Source organism: Photinus pyralis, unplaced genomic scaffold (assembly GCF_008802855.1).
Source record: "Photinus pyralis isolate 1611_PpyrPB1 unplaced genomic scaffold, Ppyr1.3 Ppyr1.4_LG4, whole genome shotgun sequence".
NCBI classification, from domain to species: domain Eukaryota; kingdom Metazoa; phylum Arthropoda; class Insecta; order Coleoptera; family Lampyridae; genus Photinus; species Photinus pyralis.
In genome coordinates, this window is record NW_022170511.1 from 44,669,591 (window position 1) to 44,684,935 (window position 15,345).

Here is a 15,345-nt window from a genome sequence, read left to right on the forward strand (position 1 = left end):
AACCACGAGCACAAACCCTGAATATACCCCTAAGTTATTACAAGTAGATTTACGACAGTAGCTCATGATAATTCTCTCTAAATTAACCTGCACCCCTGTGCACCTTCTACCTACGAAAATCTATGAATTTAAAGATTATTTATCGTCGAAATGAGAATGAAATTTGCATTTTTTTTTGCGAAGTGTAAGGGTTGATTTGTGCAGATTAAGAATCAAACAGAAACGTAAATATGCATTTCCTGGCCACCCCTAAATGAACCTAAACCCCTTAACAGTGTGTGAAATGGCCTTTAGTGACCTTGTTCGATGGGATCCTCAAGATTGATCCCGGTATAGTCCATCACACGGGTGAGCCATCACAAGCCGTCACGAATTCTGTGAACAATCACGAAATTGTGTAGTAAGATCGAAGAAAACGTGTTCGTTCAGTAGCCAAATTATGCATTAAAGCTCATTCATCTCTTGTGAGAAACCGAGTTTCAATACAAGAAGCATCGTAAACACGTCTGTGGTAGTTTAATCACTTACCTTCCCTTAAAAACTGATCTTCGTGTAATACTGGGTGATGTATGAGGATCCTGGAGAACGTTCATCTTGAGAACGTAGGGATTGGCTCCAATACCCCTTCGTATAGCAAATCCGTTTAGTTCACAAAACCGGCATGACTATGAATTCATAGTCATTCCGAATTATATGAAGTGAACTGACTGCCGTAGCGAAAGAGACCATTTAAAAAAACATTGAAGTAAACTTTACGTAATCAAGATGATAGTCTGAGAAGATACTCACAACTCACCTAGTACTAAAATGCGAAGGTCAGTCGAAATTTGTAATTCTTTTTTTTCTGTAGTCACTGTACACATAGATGTTCACTTTCCCCCACTGCTAGATACATAAAAAATAATACACCATGCTTAGAAAAATAAAAATCCTACCTTTATAAGGCTGTCCTTCTGGAATCTGAAATAGATTAAGAATTACTTCACAATGCAAAAATAGACAGTTTTGCTAAAGGGTGACATCAAGACATGAGAGCCTCTGTTTTTGTGAGTTAATTAAAAAAACAAAAACTTACCCTTAGCCTTATTAAAACGGCGTCTGGAAACGACCACACAACCGCAAACAGGAATGGAGAGCTGGCCGTAACTGAAAGATAAAATGGAGTATATCAAAAAAAGGTCTAATGCCCTATTGGCGATTGCTAGATTTTTGCTAATTTCCAAATTGCTCTACATTAAAGACAGTGGCGTACTGACCTGATTTATCTGTTCCGCCGCATCCAAAGAAATCGAGAGTGCATCCCAGAGGCTGGCTCTTCACCATTGGAAGTCTTGGGCAAGTGTCCCTTTGGCACTGTGAACACACGGAGAGATCAGTAAGTTGGCCGAGTAGGCCGATCATATTTTAAAGAAACATTTGTGCTTTGTGTGCTTCCTTTATCAATCATTTCAGTCTGTATGGCATAAATCGTATCATCAAGGGCAATAAATTAATAAAGAAGCATACATATTCTACTTCAATCGCACTTACCTTCTAAGCTGATCTTCTGAAATAATAAGTGGAGTCCAATAATCGTCGAAGGCATTCAGTTTGGGAACGGAAGGATTAGCTGCAACTTATTCATAGTCTATTTCGCAAGAAAAATCCGTTTGGGTTAGCTATGAATTTATCATAATATCGATCTATATGAAATAAACTGACTAATACTGCGAAACAGACCATTGGAAGAACAATTGCAGTCAATTTTACGTAACCAAGATGATATACTGAGAAGATAGTTGCCACTTACTACTACAATTCGAAGATCAGCTAAAAAATAGGATCACTAATCTTCCTTTTAGTCACATTACACTATTCACTCCCCCCCAGCTGAAAATACAAAAGGAAATGCACCACACCCATGCAAAAAAAGCAAAATCCTACCTTTATAAGGCTGCTCTTCTGGAATCTGAAACAAAAGACAAGCAATCGTTAGAAAACTTGAAAACGAAAGACAACAGGACATCAAAGCATGTTTAATTAATTAATTAGCGTATTATGACATAACAAGGGAACACGAGCCGTGCCACTTCAAAAGGAAAAGGAACCGAACTTTTATTAGTATGACATTAATCCTATTAAGATAGGAAACAACGCAAATAAAGAGTCGAAACGTTACAGTGTCTCCCAAACCCCAAAAGTTGCGTTCCGTTTTGCGGAAAGCCGAAAACGTGATTGACGAAAATGAAAGGTTTCATCACAAGTTACAAGCTGATGACACTTTCCTGAATGAGATTGGGTAAAGGCATGGACAGATGGAAGGACAGACGGGCGGGAATATTTTTCTCTGGGTTATACCTATCAAAAAAGGAGTTTTTACATAAAATTTTAAGCTGATGGCACTCTCCTGAATGAGATTGGGTATTGGTATGGACAGATGGGAGGACAGACGCACGGAAATATTTTTCTCTGGGTTATACCTGTCAAAGAGGAAGTTTTAGTTCAAAATTTCAAGCTGATGGCACTTTCCTGTATGAGATTTGGTAAAGGAGTGGACAGTTGGGAGGAGAGACGGGCAGATATATTTTTCTCTGGCTTATACCTGTCAAGAAAGGAGTTTTTATCGTAAAATTTGAAGCTGATGGCACTTTCCTGATGTGAGAATGGGTGAAGACATGGACAGATAGGAGGACAGACAAGAGGAAATACTTTTCTCTGGGTTATACCTGCCAAAAAGGAAGTTTTTATTACAAATTTCAAGCTGATGGTACCTTCCTGTATGAGATTGGGTAAAGGTATGGAAAGATGGGAGGACAGACGGACGGAAATATTTTTCTCTGGGTTATACCTGTTAAAAAAGGAGTTTTTATCAATAAAATTTGAAGCTGATGGCATTGTCCTGTATGAGATTGGGTTAAGGTATGGACAGATGGAAGGACAGACGGGCGGAAATATTTTTCTCTGGGTTATAGCTGTCAAAAAGGAGTTTTTATTACAAATTTCAAGCCGATGGTACTTTCCTGTATGAGATTGGATAAAGGTATGGACAGATGCGAGGACAGACGGACGGAAATATTTTTCTCTGGGTTATACCTGTTAAAAAAGGAGTTTTTATCAATAAAATTTGAAGCTGATGGCATTGTCCTGTATGAGATTGGGTTAAGGTATGGACAGATGGAAGGACAGACGGGCGGAAATATTTTTCTCTGGGTTATAGCTGTCAAAAAGGAGTTTTTATTACAAATTTCAAGCCGATGGTACTTTCCTGTATGAGATTGGATAAAGGTATGGACAGATGCGAGGACAGACGGACGGAAATATTTTTCTCTGGGTTACACCTGTTAAAAAAGGAGTTTTTATCATAAAATTTGAAGCTGATGGCACTTTCCTGAATGAGATTGGGTAAAGGTATGGACAAATGGGAGGACAGAGGGACGGAAATATTTTTCTCTGGGTTATACCTGTTAAAAAAGGAGTTTTTATCATAAAATTTGAAGCTGATGGCACTTTCCTGTATGACATTGGGTAAAGGCATGGACAGATGGAAGGACAGACGGGCGGGAATCTTTTTCTCTGGGTTATAGCTGTCAAAAAAGGAGTTTTTAACATAAAATTTTAAGCTGATGGCACTTTCCTGAATGAGATTGGGTAAAGGCATGGACAGATGGAAGGACAGACGGGCGGGAATATTTTTCTCGGGGTTATACCTGCCAAAAAAGGAGTTTTTATCATAAAATTTTAAGATGATTGCACTTTCCTGTATGACATTGGGTAAAGGCATGGACAGATGGAAGGACAGACGGGCGGGAATCTTTTTCTCTGGGTTATAGCTGTCAAAAAAGGAGTTTTTATCATAAAATTTTAAGCTCATGGCACTTTCCTGTATGAGATTGGGTAAAGGCATGGACAGATGGAAGGACAGACGGGCGGGAATCTTTTTCTCTGGGTTATAGCTGTCAAAAAAGGAGTTTTTAACATAAAATTTTAAGCTGATGGCACTTTCCTGAATGAGATTGGGTAAAGGCATGGACAGATGGAAGGACAGACGGGCGGGAATATTTTTCTCGGGGTTATACCTGTCAAAAAAGGAGTTTTTATCATAAAATTTTAAGCTCATGGCACTTTCCTGTATGAGATTGGGTAAAGGCATGGACAGATGAAAGGACAGACGGGCGGGAATCTTTTTCTCTGGGTTATAGCTGTCAAAAAAGGAGTTTTTATCATAAAATTTTAAGCTGATGGCACTTTCCTGTATGAGATTGGGTAAAGGCATGGACAGATGGAAGGACAGACGGGCGGGAATCTTTTTCTCTGGGTTATAGCTGTCAAAAAAGGAGTTTTTATCATAAAATTTTAAGCTCATGGCACTTTCCTGTATGAGATTGGGTAAAGGCATGGACAGATGGAAGGACAGACGGGCGGGAATCTTTTTCTCTGGGTTATAGCTGCCAAAAAAGGAGTTTTTATCATAAAATTTTAAGCTGATTGCACTTTCCTGTATGACATTGGGTAAAGGCATGGACAGATGGAAGGACAAACGGGCGGAAATATTTTTCTCTGGGTTATACCTGTCAAAAAAGGAGTTTTTATCATAAAATTTTAAGCTCATGGCACTTTCCTGTATGAGATTGGGTAAAGGCATGGACAGATGAAAGGACAGACGGGCGGGAATCTTTTTCTCTGGGTTATAGCTGTCAAAAAAGGAGTTTTTATCATAACATTTTAAGCTGATGGCACTTTCCTGTATGAGATTGGGTAAAGGCATGGACAGATGGAAGGACAGACGGGCGGGAATCTTTTTCTCTGGGTTATAGCTGTCAAAAAAGGAGTTTTTATCATAAAATTTTAAGCTCATGGCACTTTCCTGTATGAGATTGGGTAAAGGCATGGACAGATGGAAGGACAGACGGGCGGGAATCTTTTTCTCTGGGTTATAGCTGCCAAAAAAGGAGTTTTTATCATAAAATTTTAAGCTGATTGCACTTTCCTGTATGACATTGGGTAAAGGCATGGACAGATGGAAGGACAAACGGGCGGAAATATTTTTCTCTGGGTTATACCTGTCAAAAAAGGAGTTTTTATCATAAAATTTGAAGCTGATGGCACTTTCCTGTATGAGATTGGGTAAAGGCATGGACAGATGAAAGGACAGACGGACGGAAATGTTTGTCTAACTGTCAAAAAAAGAGTTTTAATCACAAATTTCAAGCTGATGGCAATTTTCTGTATGAGATTGGGTGCAGGCATGGACAGATGGAAGGACAGACGGGCGGGAATATTTTTCTCGGGGTTATACCTGTCAAAAAAGGAGTTTTTATCATAAAATTTGAAGCTGATGGCACTTTCCTGTATGAGATTGGGTAAAGGTATGGACAGATGGAAAGACAGACGGGAGGAAATATTTTTCTCTGGGTTATACCTGTCAAAAAAGAGTTTTTATCACAAATTTGAAGCTGATGGCACTTTCCTGTATGAGATTAGGTAAAGATATGGACAGATGGAAAGACAGAAGGGCTCTGGGTTATACCTGTCAAAATTTTTCTCTGGGTTATACCTGTCAAAAAAGGAGTTTTTATTATAAAATTTGAACCTGATGGCACTTTCCTGTATGAGATTGGGTAAAAGCATGGACTGATGGAAGGACAAACGGGTGGAATTATTTTTCTATGGGTTATACCTATCAAAAAAGGAGATTTTATCACAAATTTTAAGCTGGTGGCACTTTCCTGAATGAGATTGGGTAAAGGTATTGACAGATGGGAGGACAGACGGCGGGAATATTTTTCTCTGGGTTATACCTGTCAAAAAAGGAGTTTTTAACATAAAATTTGAAGCTGATGGCACTTTACTGAATGAGATTGGGTAAAGCTATGGACAGATGGGAGGACAGACGTACGGAAATATTTTTCTCTGGGTTATACCTGTTAAAAAAGTTGTTTTTATAAAAAATTTCAAGCTGATGGCACGTTCCTGAATGAGATTGGGTAAAGGCATGGACAAATGGAAGGACAGACGGGCGGGAATGTTTTTCTCTGGGTTATACCTGTCAAAAAAGGAGCTTTTACATAAAATTTTAAGCTGATGGCACGTTCCTGAATGAGATTGGGTAAAGGCATGGACAAATGGAAGGACAGACGGGCGGGAATGTTTTTCTCGGGGTTATACCTGTCAAAAAAGGAGTTTTTATCATAAAATTTGAAGCTGATGGCACTTTCCTGTATGAGATTAGGTAAAGATATGGACAGATGGAAAGACAGAAGGGCGGAAATATTTTTCTCTGGGTTATACCTTTCAAAAAAGGCGTTTTTTATCATAAAATTTGAAGCTGATGGCACTTTCCTGAATGGGATTGGGTAAAGGTATGGACAGATGGAAGGACAGACGGGCGGAAACATTTTTCTCAGGCTTATACATTTCAAAAAAGGAGTTTTTATCAAAAATTATCTGCAAGCGACTTTGTATTTATAAGCTGCAATGAGAAAAAGGCCTCATCAGTGAATATTTCTGATTAACGCATTAAATATTAATGAAAAAAAAAGGTCTCATTTTGTGTGCTTTCCAGAAAATATCATCTTTGCGTGAATTACTAATACTTTGTACGAAAGAAAAAAGATGCTATTGTTGCCTTAAAAACTGTACAATGGAAACTTTTTTATGGCATCTGCTCAAGAGTTTTGAATAAACTGTACACAAAAAGAAGACTTTTGATACGCGCACTCTCTATCCATCGCAATTTGAACCACGCAAGACGGAATTTTGATCCAAAATATTGGTGAGCAACACAAAAATGGGATAATTTCCCGGAACGCTCAAATTTTATTTGGATTTAATTAAAAACACGACCATTTTGAGAGAATTGTTTTGTATTTATTTCGACGCTCGCCCGCACACCTGTTGATGACGTGGCGTCGTTATCTCGTTGCAACGTGTGGCAGATTGCAAAAGAAAGTTTCCAATTTTATTCTAATTTCAAATTTGGAAGAAAGTATTAAACAATCGAAATATCCACCGTGGGTTTTAGGGTTGTTCGTATTATCAATAATTACTTTTTTTGAATATTACGTCACGCCGCGTCTGTCTGAACTCCATCTTGTGAAGTTAACGCTTTGGGACCTTATCGTGCAAAATTATTGCTTGCAGATTAAAAAAATCAAACATATTTAAAAAGGGTTGGCAGTGAAATAATTGCGTGAAGATTAGGTACCTACTCAATGGTGAAATACCTACTTTAATTTTTGCATGCACATAAAGTGGGTGCCATTTTGATGGAGGCATATGTGGTTTGTTTCCTCATTGTACATTTGATTTTCTTGATTTTTACATTACACTTCAATAAAACAGATTAAAAACTCACCCCTTAAGCCTTATCTGTTCATTCTTTCCAAGGGATGGACCAAATTTCCACGGGAAGAAGACGAGACGCTTCGTTGCACATCCGCACTACCCGAACTATCACTGGCTTCTGAGCGAACACGAACACGAACAGGTAATATGGTGATCAGGTGACGGAAAGGTGCGAAGAATAATCGGACCGCCTTATCTGTAGTCGACAATTCAAAGACGAAATTTATTCCCAAAATTCGTATTGACTAAGCGTTTTGAGTACAGCTGAATTAAAATTATTCTGGAGCTCCACAATTTTGATAAACAAGTAAAATTATCGATTCCTTAATGTACAGGGCGTTTAATTTCAGTCTATCTGTTTCAAGTTTACCGGGAGGACCTATACAAAGGAGACCGCTCTTTTTCCCTTCGTCTATAAATTAAATTTCATAGCCCAAAATTAAATGTCCCGAATTCTTTGGAAACTCCCTCAAAACATTTGCACCTGAATCACTTAAATTCGTTCGCTTCTTTACGTCTTCTAATTGACGACACTATGCCCCTCCATTTTTTCTTGGAAACTGTTTAGAGCTCTATGATATATGCTACAGCCTTTAAATGCCTTCAAAAGCTTCCACTTTAGACGGCGTAAAGGTCATTAACAACCTCTAGGAGTTGCCAATAGTTTCTAAATTGAAAGAATCCGCTTATGCACGCATTTCAAAGGTTATTTTGGATACTTAAGATTCCCTGCACTTTAAAAGTTGTCAAGGCCTAAGGTTTTTTTGGTGATCAAGATAATTAGTGCCTTTTGAAGCATTTTAGGAGCCAAAAAGGGCATATAAGACGACTCAACTCCCGTTAAGCTTTTATAGAGCGGGTGTCCAAGGGTTGTTATAGTAATTTATTACTTTTAAAAGGTCCTAACTCAGCCCACGAGAGCTACAGTCTTTACAATTAGCGCTTCAACCCCGGTTGATAGGCAACTTTCAAGGGTATTTTGGGAAACGTTAAGAAAACTATCTGTCGGTTATGTCGTGGCCTTGGTATTTCCCAACAAAAAAGTCTTGGGCTTGGTGATGGGGATTTCCCGGTTGCGCAACAAAGGAGAGACGTTGCCAAGGTTATGGCCTTGGTGCCGTAACTATTTGCTACTATTATAGTACTAGGGATGGTCCCAGTCGGTTCCTGCACTGCGACCTTTTGCTGTATTGTGCTACCGGGTATTGTCTACCCATCAAGGATACCTGTATCTTTGACAAAGTCCAGGAGTTTGATAGGGCGAACCCCCGTTAGTTCCTCTTGTCTAATTTTACCACTCGCACGTTAGTAAGGGAGGGGTAAAGTATGACCCCCACTTTTTTTACGGAAATACGTTTTGAACCAGCAGGAATCCGAATCAAACAAAATCTCCATGATTTCGATCGGTCCGTCGACCTGCCTGTCCGCGACCACCCGAAATTTTCTGTTCCCTTTTTGTAAGGCTCTTTGGAGTCTGGCACCTTCTGGAATGTGTTCAATTTTCTCGGAGTACCTCCTCAACGAGTCTTGTTTTACCTTTCTTGTTGTATTATTTATTTTGATTGTTTATCTCGTCCCCATTTCTGAATTCTTTGAGTTTCTCCCACCCTTTTTTCGGATTTTTTGTTTTCTCAGCCTCCTATGGTTTTCTGGAAATTCTGTATCCCGGATCTTCTGAGTTCTTTAATTTTCCGACGTCCTTTGATTCTTGCAAATCTGGGTATTCTTCTATTGAGTTTTATGGGTATTATGAGACTTCCGACAGATACTTCAATATGCTTTAGGGCATTCTTGGTTATCTTGCATCCTGGTGCCACAATGGCTTTTGAGTTCCCCTAAAATTTACTCAGCGCCTCGAGTTATGAATGGGTCTTCTTTGATCTTCTTATCTTTGATCTGTTGACCCCTTGAATCCATTGGACCCCTATTGAATCAAAGTTTCCTTCGAACCCCTCATTGGATTAAGCTCGTCGTGTGTTTTATTGACATTGATGTCACCTACAATTACAATAAACCGGAGGTGGCAGATTTATTTGTACCCTGTCGAGAGATGTCGTCGCCTACCGACAATACCCGAGGCACCTTCAATTTAAACCCAGGCAGGGTATGGAGTCCGTCCATAGGTAGTCGACTTTCTCGGCATGACGTAGCTTGCCCGCTCCACGAAAATACACAAACAAAACGCGTCCTTGTGTGGTATAAATAAACCGCAAGTAGATAACACGAAAGTTAACAAACAACTCATTCGAAAATGTCCGCGATCCTCCAGAGCCTCGGCGTTTTAGACAAAAAGGCCGTCGAGAAACTGCGGGAGTACCTCCAAATACCATCCGTGCACCCCAACGTTAACTATGGTAAGTGGGGCATTTATCTTTTGTACCTAAGACATAAACCGCTTAGAGTCGTGCATTAAATTCCTCGAGGAGTACGCGCGCGACCTGGGTTTGACGGTCCAGGTGTACCGAAACGTCCAGGTCACGAAACCGGTTGCCATTTTCAAGTGGGAGGGCAAGGAGGTCGGCCTGCAAAGCATACTGCTGAACGGGCACATGGACGTCGTCCCCGTCTACGAGGAGAAATGGACGCGATTGCCATTTGGAGCGGAAATTGACGACGCGGGGAACATCTACGGACGTGGCGCTCAGGACATGAAGACCGTTTCGATTATGTACCTGGAGGCGATTCGTCGGTTAAAGCTGAACGGCGTCCAACCGAAAAGGACGATCTACGTTTCTTTCGTACCCGGTAGGTAAACTCCCGGTGATTTAAGCTCATTGTGCCGTAGATGAGGAGCATGGGGAGCCAGGGTTGGAGAGCTTCGTGACTACGGAGGCATTTCGCCAGATGAACGTCGGTTTCGGTCTGGATGAAGGTGACCCGTCCCCGGGCGACCACTACGTCGCCTACTACGGCGAGAAAGCCTGCTGGCGTAAGCATCCACTAGATTTCGTCGAGCTATTGTAGTATTCACGTTTTAGAGTTCACAATTCACTGTCCCGGACAGACCGGTCATGCTTCGCGCATTTTGAAGGACACGGCCGCGGAGAAGGTGCGTCTCTTAATCGACCGCTTCTCCGATTACCGCCGGAGCGAGGAGAAGAAGCTGGAAGATAATCCCAAGTTGAAGCACTGGGACGTCACCTCGGTGAACTTGACGCAGTTGGGCGTAGGTTGGCCGACGCGTGGTGGTGGTGCTAAAATAGCCTGATTTCAGGGAGGTGTACAGCCTAACGTCGTACCGGAAGAGTTAACCCTGACTTACGATGTAAGGATATCGCCAAACACCAACGTTGCTGACTTCGAGGCAAAGATCAACCGTTGGTGCAAAGAAGCTGGGGAACGGGTTTGGTTGGAGTATCACAGCAAGGAGCCCCAAAGATCGGTTACGCGTTTGGAGACCTGCCCATACTGGTTTGCGCTGAAGAAGGTGGCCAACAAGAGGTAACTTTGTTCTCTATTTTTCACGCACCCTGTACACAATCTTCCCAGGAATGTGAAACTTCAAGAGGAGGTATGTGTGGGCGCGACCGATATTCGCTTCCTGAGAGGGATGGGAATTCCTGGCGTAGGTTTATCACCCCTCAGGCACACTAAACCGTTGGCTCACGATCATGATGAATGCATTAACGTGCGACAATTTCTGGAGGGGATACAATTCTATTACGATTTATTCCCGGAGCTTGCCAGTGTATCTTAATTAATCCTAGAAATTGTAATCATTAAAAGTCTACTTCATTTCGTTATGTTATCCTGATACCTCCATTTGAGAAGCCTAGCTTCCAAATGTTCCAAATCCTTTCTCTAACTCTCTTTTTATAAATGTCTACTAAAAAAATGTTGCCAAGAAGGTGGGCTAACAGCCACATTTTGTATTATGTTCCCCTGATACAAACCGCGACTTTAAAAAAATGCAAAAAACACATAAAGCAAGAATGTCGGGCCCCACATTTTCAAACAGATTCTTTCTTGAAAGAAGTCATTCTATCTGGACCACAAATTTCGTTTTTGGAAGCATTAGGATCACAGGAAAACAAGAGAGCCTAATTATAGACTAAATTCAATCACGTTTAAGGTTTAGCAATCACCCTTCTACGTCCTCTGCTCCCCTGCTCCAAGTTTCCAATGTTCTGGTCGCAGGATTACACAAGTCGACATACAAGAAAGTTGAAAGCCTCAACCTCCTCCTTGCGCGCTATTTTCCCCTGATACTAATGCCAATTTTAGAGGGTGACAGGGTTACTCTCGACACAAAATTCTCATTCAATGTTCTACACGCCTATTAACACGCAGTATTAAAATCCCAGGATACCAAGAAAGTTGAAATCTTGGTATATCAAGATCACAGAAACTCAAGGAGGGTGTAAGGAATTGTGCATTCCCTCGATTAGGTATCATGTTCTCCTGATACAAATTTCGAATTTAAAAACGTGTTGGTACTACAGAAACGAAAGGTCGAAACTGATTGACAGGCTTCTCCTCTTTACAAACTACGTGTTGAAAGATAATATTATCCCAGGATCATAAAAATACAAGAGGGTTTCCCAAAAGTGTAAAATTGATTTTAGATATCGCTTGATACAAATTTCTGTATCAAAACAGTCACTTAAGTTCTTGTATCAGGATCATAGGGACACAAAAGTGTTTCGAGTAGACCTAAATTCGTTTCTTTACGTACTATGCTTCCCTGACACCAGCAAGGGAATAAAAGCAAGTTCCAGGTCTACCAAAACCACCACAACTCAAATTTCTTAAACACGTATTAGGGTCACAGCAATGCAAGAATAACTCCTGATGCAAATTTCTCATCAAAAGAACTATTGTATCAGGTCATCATAGAAATTGTTACCTTAAAAAATGCCAGGATCTCAGCAATACAAGAAAACTGAAATTAATTGACAGATTCTGGCTCCTGATACAAATTTTGCGTATCTCAGGATCGAGTGTACTTATCTAATATAAATTTAGATGTTAGAAACGTATCAAGGTTACAGGAACGCATGAAGGATGGCACTTATTGACCGATCCGTGCTATTGGTCTTCAGGTCTATTAACGGTCACGTACAAATTTCCACTTTAAATTGTATGGGGAGAACAGAAAAATTAATTTTCAGATTTCCGTTCATAGTGCAGATTTCCCATTACAAAAGAACTATTGTATCAAAGTGGTTTCAGGCGTATCAAAAATAGTCTTATTTGGTGTTACCTTCCCCTAAAACAAATTCTTATCTTAAAACCGTATCAGGATCACAGCAATGCAGGGAAATCACAATTAATGGAAAAATGTTTACTCCTGATACAAATTTTTTTTCAAAAAGGACTATTGCATCAAGATCGAGGAAATAGAAGACGGTTTGAAGTCTACTAGCAATCCATCTTAGGTTTGAGGGGAATGTAGAACCCGGTGCTCTGGAGGATACAGAACACCTCTCAGGAAAAATAAAGATCCAACGTTCCTTTTCCGATACCTATCGTGCCCTGGTTGAAGGTTGAAAATATATTAATAATTACTTCCTACGTACTGTGTTCTCAGTTCTAGTTTCAAAGAGTATTAGCATCACAGAAGTGCATGAATAAAAGAGTTTGAGGATAAGGATCAGGATCACATAAACAGATACTGTTACAACTGATTTCAGTGTATTCATAATCACCTCTTCGTAAGTATTATGTTCCCCGGCATAAAATCGTAGTGTGCGTAACAACAACAAGTGCCGTTCGAAGGTGATACTATTAGGAGTACATAAGGTCACCTTCTTGCCGAAAATCGTATCCCACAGGTTTTTCGTATAGCTTACAATTTCAAGGCCGGGAAAATATTTTTCACACTATTTACTCAAAAAACAGGCACCTGGTGTGGTATTTGCGGTTAACCTCCTGCAAGTATCTTAGGAGTAAAGACAAATATAGCACGGTCGCAGTTATCGTCGAAATGTTGCCGACACTAAACGACTCGGACGCACTAGCCGTAGAAAACTTTCGAGAATACCTCCGAATTCCGTCTGTCCATCCGAACATCAACTATGGTAAGTAGCATCTCCCTCGAACTGTCCGCTGACTATCGCTCCAGACAAATGCGTTAGTTTCCTGGAGAGGCAGGCGAAAAGTATCGGGCTAGACTTCGCAGTCCACCGGATCACCCCCGAAAAACCGATGGTGATTCTGACATGGCCCGGCCACGAGCCAGCCCTTCCGACGATCCTCCTAAACAGTCACATGGACGTGGTGCCCGTCTTCGAGGTAAGTACCACGCAGTGCGCCCGTCACTTGAACTTTACTCGCAGGACAAATGGACGCACGGACCTTTCGCCGCCGAAATGGACGAGAAAGGTGACATCTACGCGCGCGGTGCTCAGGACACCAAGTGTGGCGGAATTCAGTACCTGGAGGCGATCAGAAGGTTGAAGGCCGGCGGAGCGCAACCGAAGCGAACCGTCCACGTGAGTTTCGCGGCGGAGGAGGAGATCGGCGGGTTGCAGGGGATGAAGGATTTTGTTAAGATGGACGAGTTTCGGAAGCTGAATGTGGGGTTTGCCATAGACGAGGGGATCGGCGCCGTAGGCGATACTCTGAAGGTGTTTTATGGGGAAAAGAAAAACTGGAGTAGGTGTGTTCCGAGTTTGCGGTCTAGTTGATGCTTCTCTTGCAGAATTTAACGTGCACTGCACCGGGGATACGGGTCACGGAGCCGGGCTGCTGGAAAACACAGCCGGAGAGAAGGTTCAAGCGATCGTTGACAGGTTCTACACGTTTCGTGAGCAGCAAGAGCAGATCCAGGAGAAGACCAAGGCTGCTGTGACCTCCGTGAACTTGACGGTCATCCAAGGGGGTGTCCAACACAATGTGATTCCTTCGGAATTCGTTTTGACCTTCGACACGCGCGTACCCTTCGAGCAGTCGCAGGAGTTCGAGGCGAAGGTGATGCGATGGTGCAAGGAGGCGGGGGATGGAGTTTGGATTGAAGATCTAATCAAAGATCAGGTTATTCCAAATACGGTTCTGGGAGATACCAACGCGTTCTGGACGGCATTCAAGTCGACACTGAACCAACTGTGAGCCACCTACGGAGTGTCGCTATACTATACTCCTCTTTCAGGAATCTGCAATTCGAGCTCGAAGTGTACTCTGCGAATACAGATGCGCGATTTTTGAGGTCGGTGGGTATTCCAGCCATAGGGTTTACGCCAAACCGGCGTACCGAGTTTAGAATCCACGAGAATGACGAATATTTAAATGTCAATGTCTTTTTGGACAGCATTAAGGTGTACGAGAAGATAATCCCGGCCATTTCAGATGTATAGATAGTGGTAGTTCAATAAAAAACTTGAAATCAATCCTTTCTGTATCGTTTCTTCGTCGATCCAGTTTTCAATTTTTCTTAGAGTGAGCATTTTTCAAGGGAGGGCCATACTTATTTGTAACTTAAAGAAAACGCCGGTTCTAGAGATTGTGCCGCCGGATCTTGGCCCGCTGGCAGGGTTTGCAGGAGTGCGCCCAACTATTTATCTCCTTACGTATGTCTGGCCCGACGGTTTCGTGAAAGAAAGTGGGACCAAAGAAGGAAGCACTCCCAGGATTGGTGGAGACGGCTAGAATGGCTAAGGCAGCTACGTGGCGGACCAGGGTGGTGGTTATCATGGCATCTCTAGACGTCCAAAACGCGTTTAACAGTCGGATGCGATAATAGACGCTCTAAAAAGGACGGGAGCGTCGACCACAATTTGTAAGCTACTTAACCGAGCGGAAAATTAGTCTAAGACCACTGTCCGGGAATAGTTATGAAATAGAAGTAAATGGAGGCGCCCCTCAGGGATCAGTATTAGGACCACTGCTATGGAATATGGCGTACGATGAAGTAGTAGGCATGACGGAACCGAGAGGGGTGAAGTTGGTTGCTTTTGCAGATGACCTCACAGTGGTAGCTACGAATAGGGAAGTGGAGGAGGTGAAACGACGTATGGACACCACCATAGAAGCCATCGACAGGTGGATGGGGGTAAAGAGGTTAAAACTAGTGGAGGAAAATCC

The 15,345-nt window shown here is 41.7% G+C and overlaps 2 protein-coding genes across 2 annotated transcripts; both read left to right on the forward strand.

Moving 5' to 3' along the window:
• The first annotated feature begins 9,455 nt into the window (after window positions 1-9,455).
• On the forward strand, window positions 9,456-11,061 carry LOC116168720 (aminoacylase-1-like). Its single transcript, XM_031484673.1, has 6 exons — window positions 9,456-9,677; window positions 9,724-10,068; window positions 10,109-10,252; window positions 10,302-10,489; window positions 10,538-10,764; window positions 10,813-11,061. Exons 1-6 carry the CDS (start codon window positions 9,575-9,577, stop codon window positions 11,018-11,020), a joined length of 1,215 nt encoding a protein of 404 aa, XP_031340533.1. The 5' UTR covers window positions 9,456-9,574; the 3' UTR covers window positions 11,021-11,061.
• A 2,180-nt stretch (window positions 11,062-13,241) lies between these two features.
• LOC116169314 (aminoacylase-1A-like) lies at window positions 13,242-14,643 on the forward strand. The gene is made up of 5 exons (XM_031485379.1): window positions 13,242-13,343; window positions 13,388-13,557; window positions 13,602-13,920; window positions 13,967-14,369; window positions 14,414-14,643. The coding sequence occupies exons 1-5, from the start codon at window positions 13,250-13,252 to the stop codon at window positions 14,616-14,618; spliced, it is 1,191 nt and encodes a 396-aa protein (XP_031341239.1). The 5' UTR covers window positions 13,242-13,249; the 3' UTR covers window positions 14,619-14,643.
• Window positions 14,644-15,345: the final 702 nt, after the last annotated feature.

Bases quoted from the DNA above. Each gene is read 5' to 3' on its own strand.
- LOC116168720 (XM_031484673.1), top strand. From the start codon at position 9,575: ATGTCCGCGATCCTCCAGAGCCTCGGCGTTTTAGACAAAAAGGCCGTC. The intron at 10,069-10,108 runs GTAGGTAAACTC...ATTGTGCCGTAG, and splicing joins CTACGTTTCTTTCGTACCCG to ATGAGGAGCATGGGGAGCCA. The intron at 10,490-10,537 runs GTAGGTTGGCCG...GCCTGATTTCAG, and splicing joins TGAACTTGACGCAGTTGGGC to GGAGGTGTACAGCCTAACGT.
- LOC116169314 (XM_031485379.1), top strand. From the start codon at position 13,250: ATGTTGCCGACACTAAACGACTCGGACGCACTAGCCGTAGAAAACTTT. The intron at 13,921-13,966 runs GTAGGTGTGTTC...CTTCTCTTGCAG, and splicing joins TGGGGAAAAGAAAAACTGGA to AATTTAACGTGCACTGCACC. The intron at 14,370-14,413 runs GTGAGCCACCTA...CTCCTCTTTCAG, and splicing joins AAGTCGACACTGAACCAACT to GAATCTGCAATTCGAGCTCG.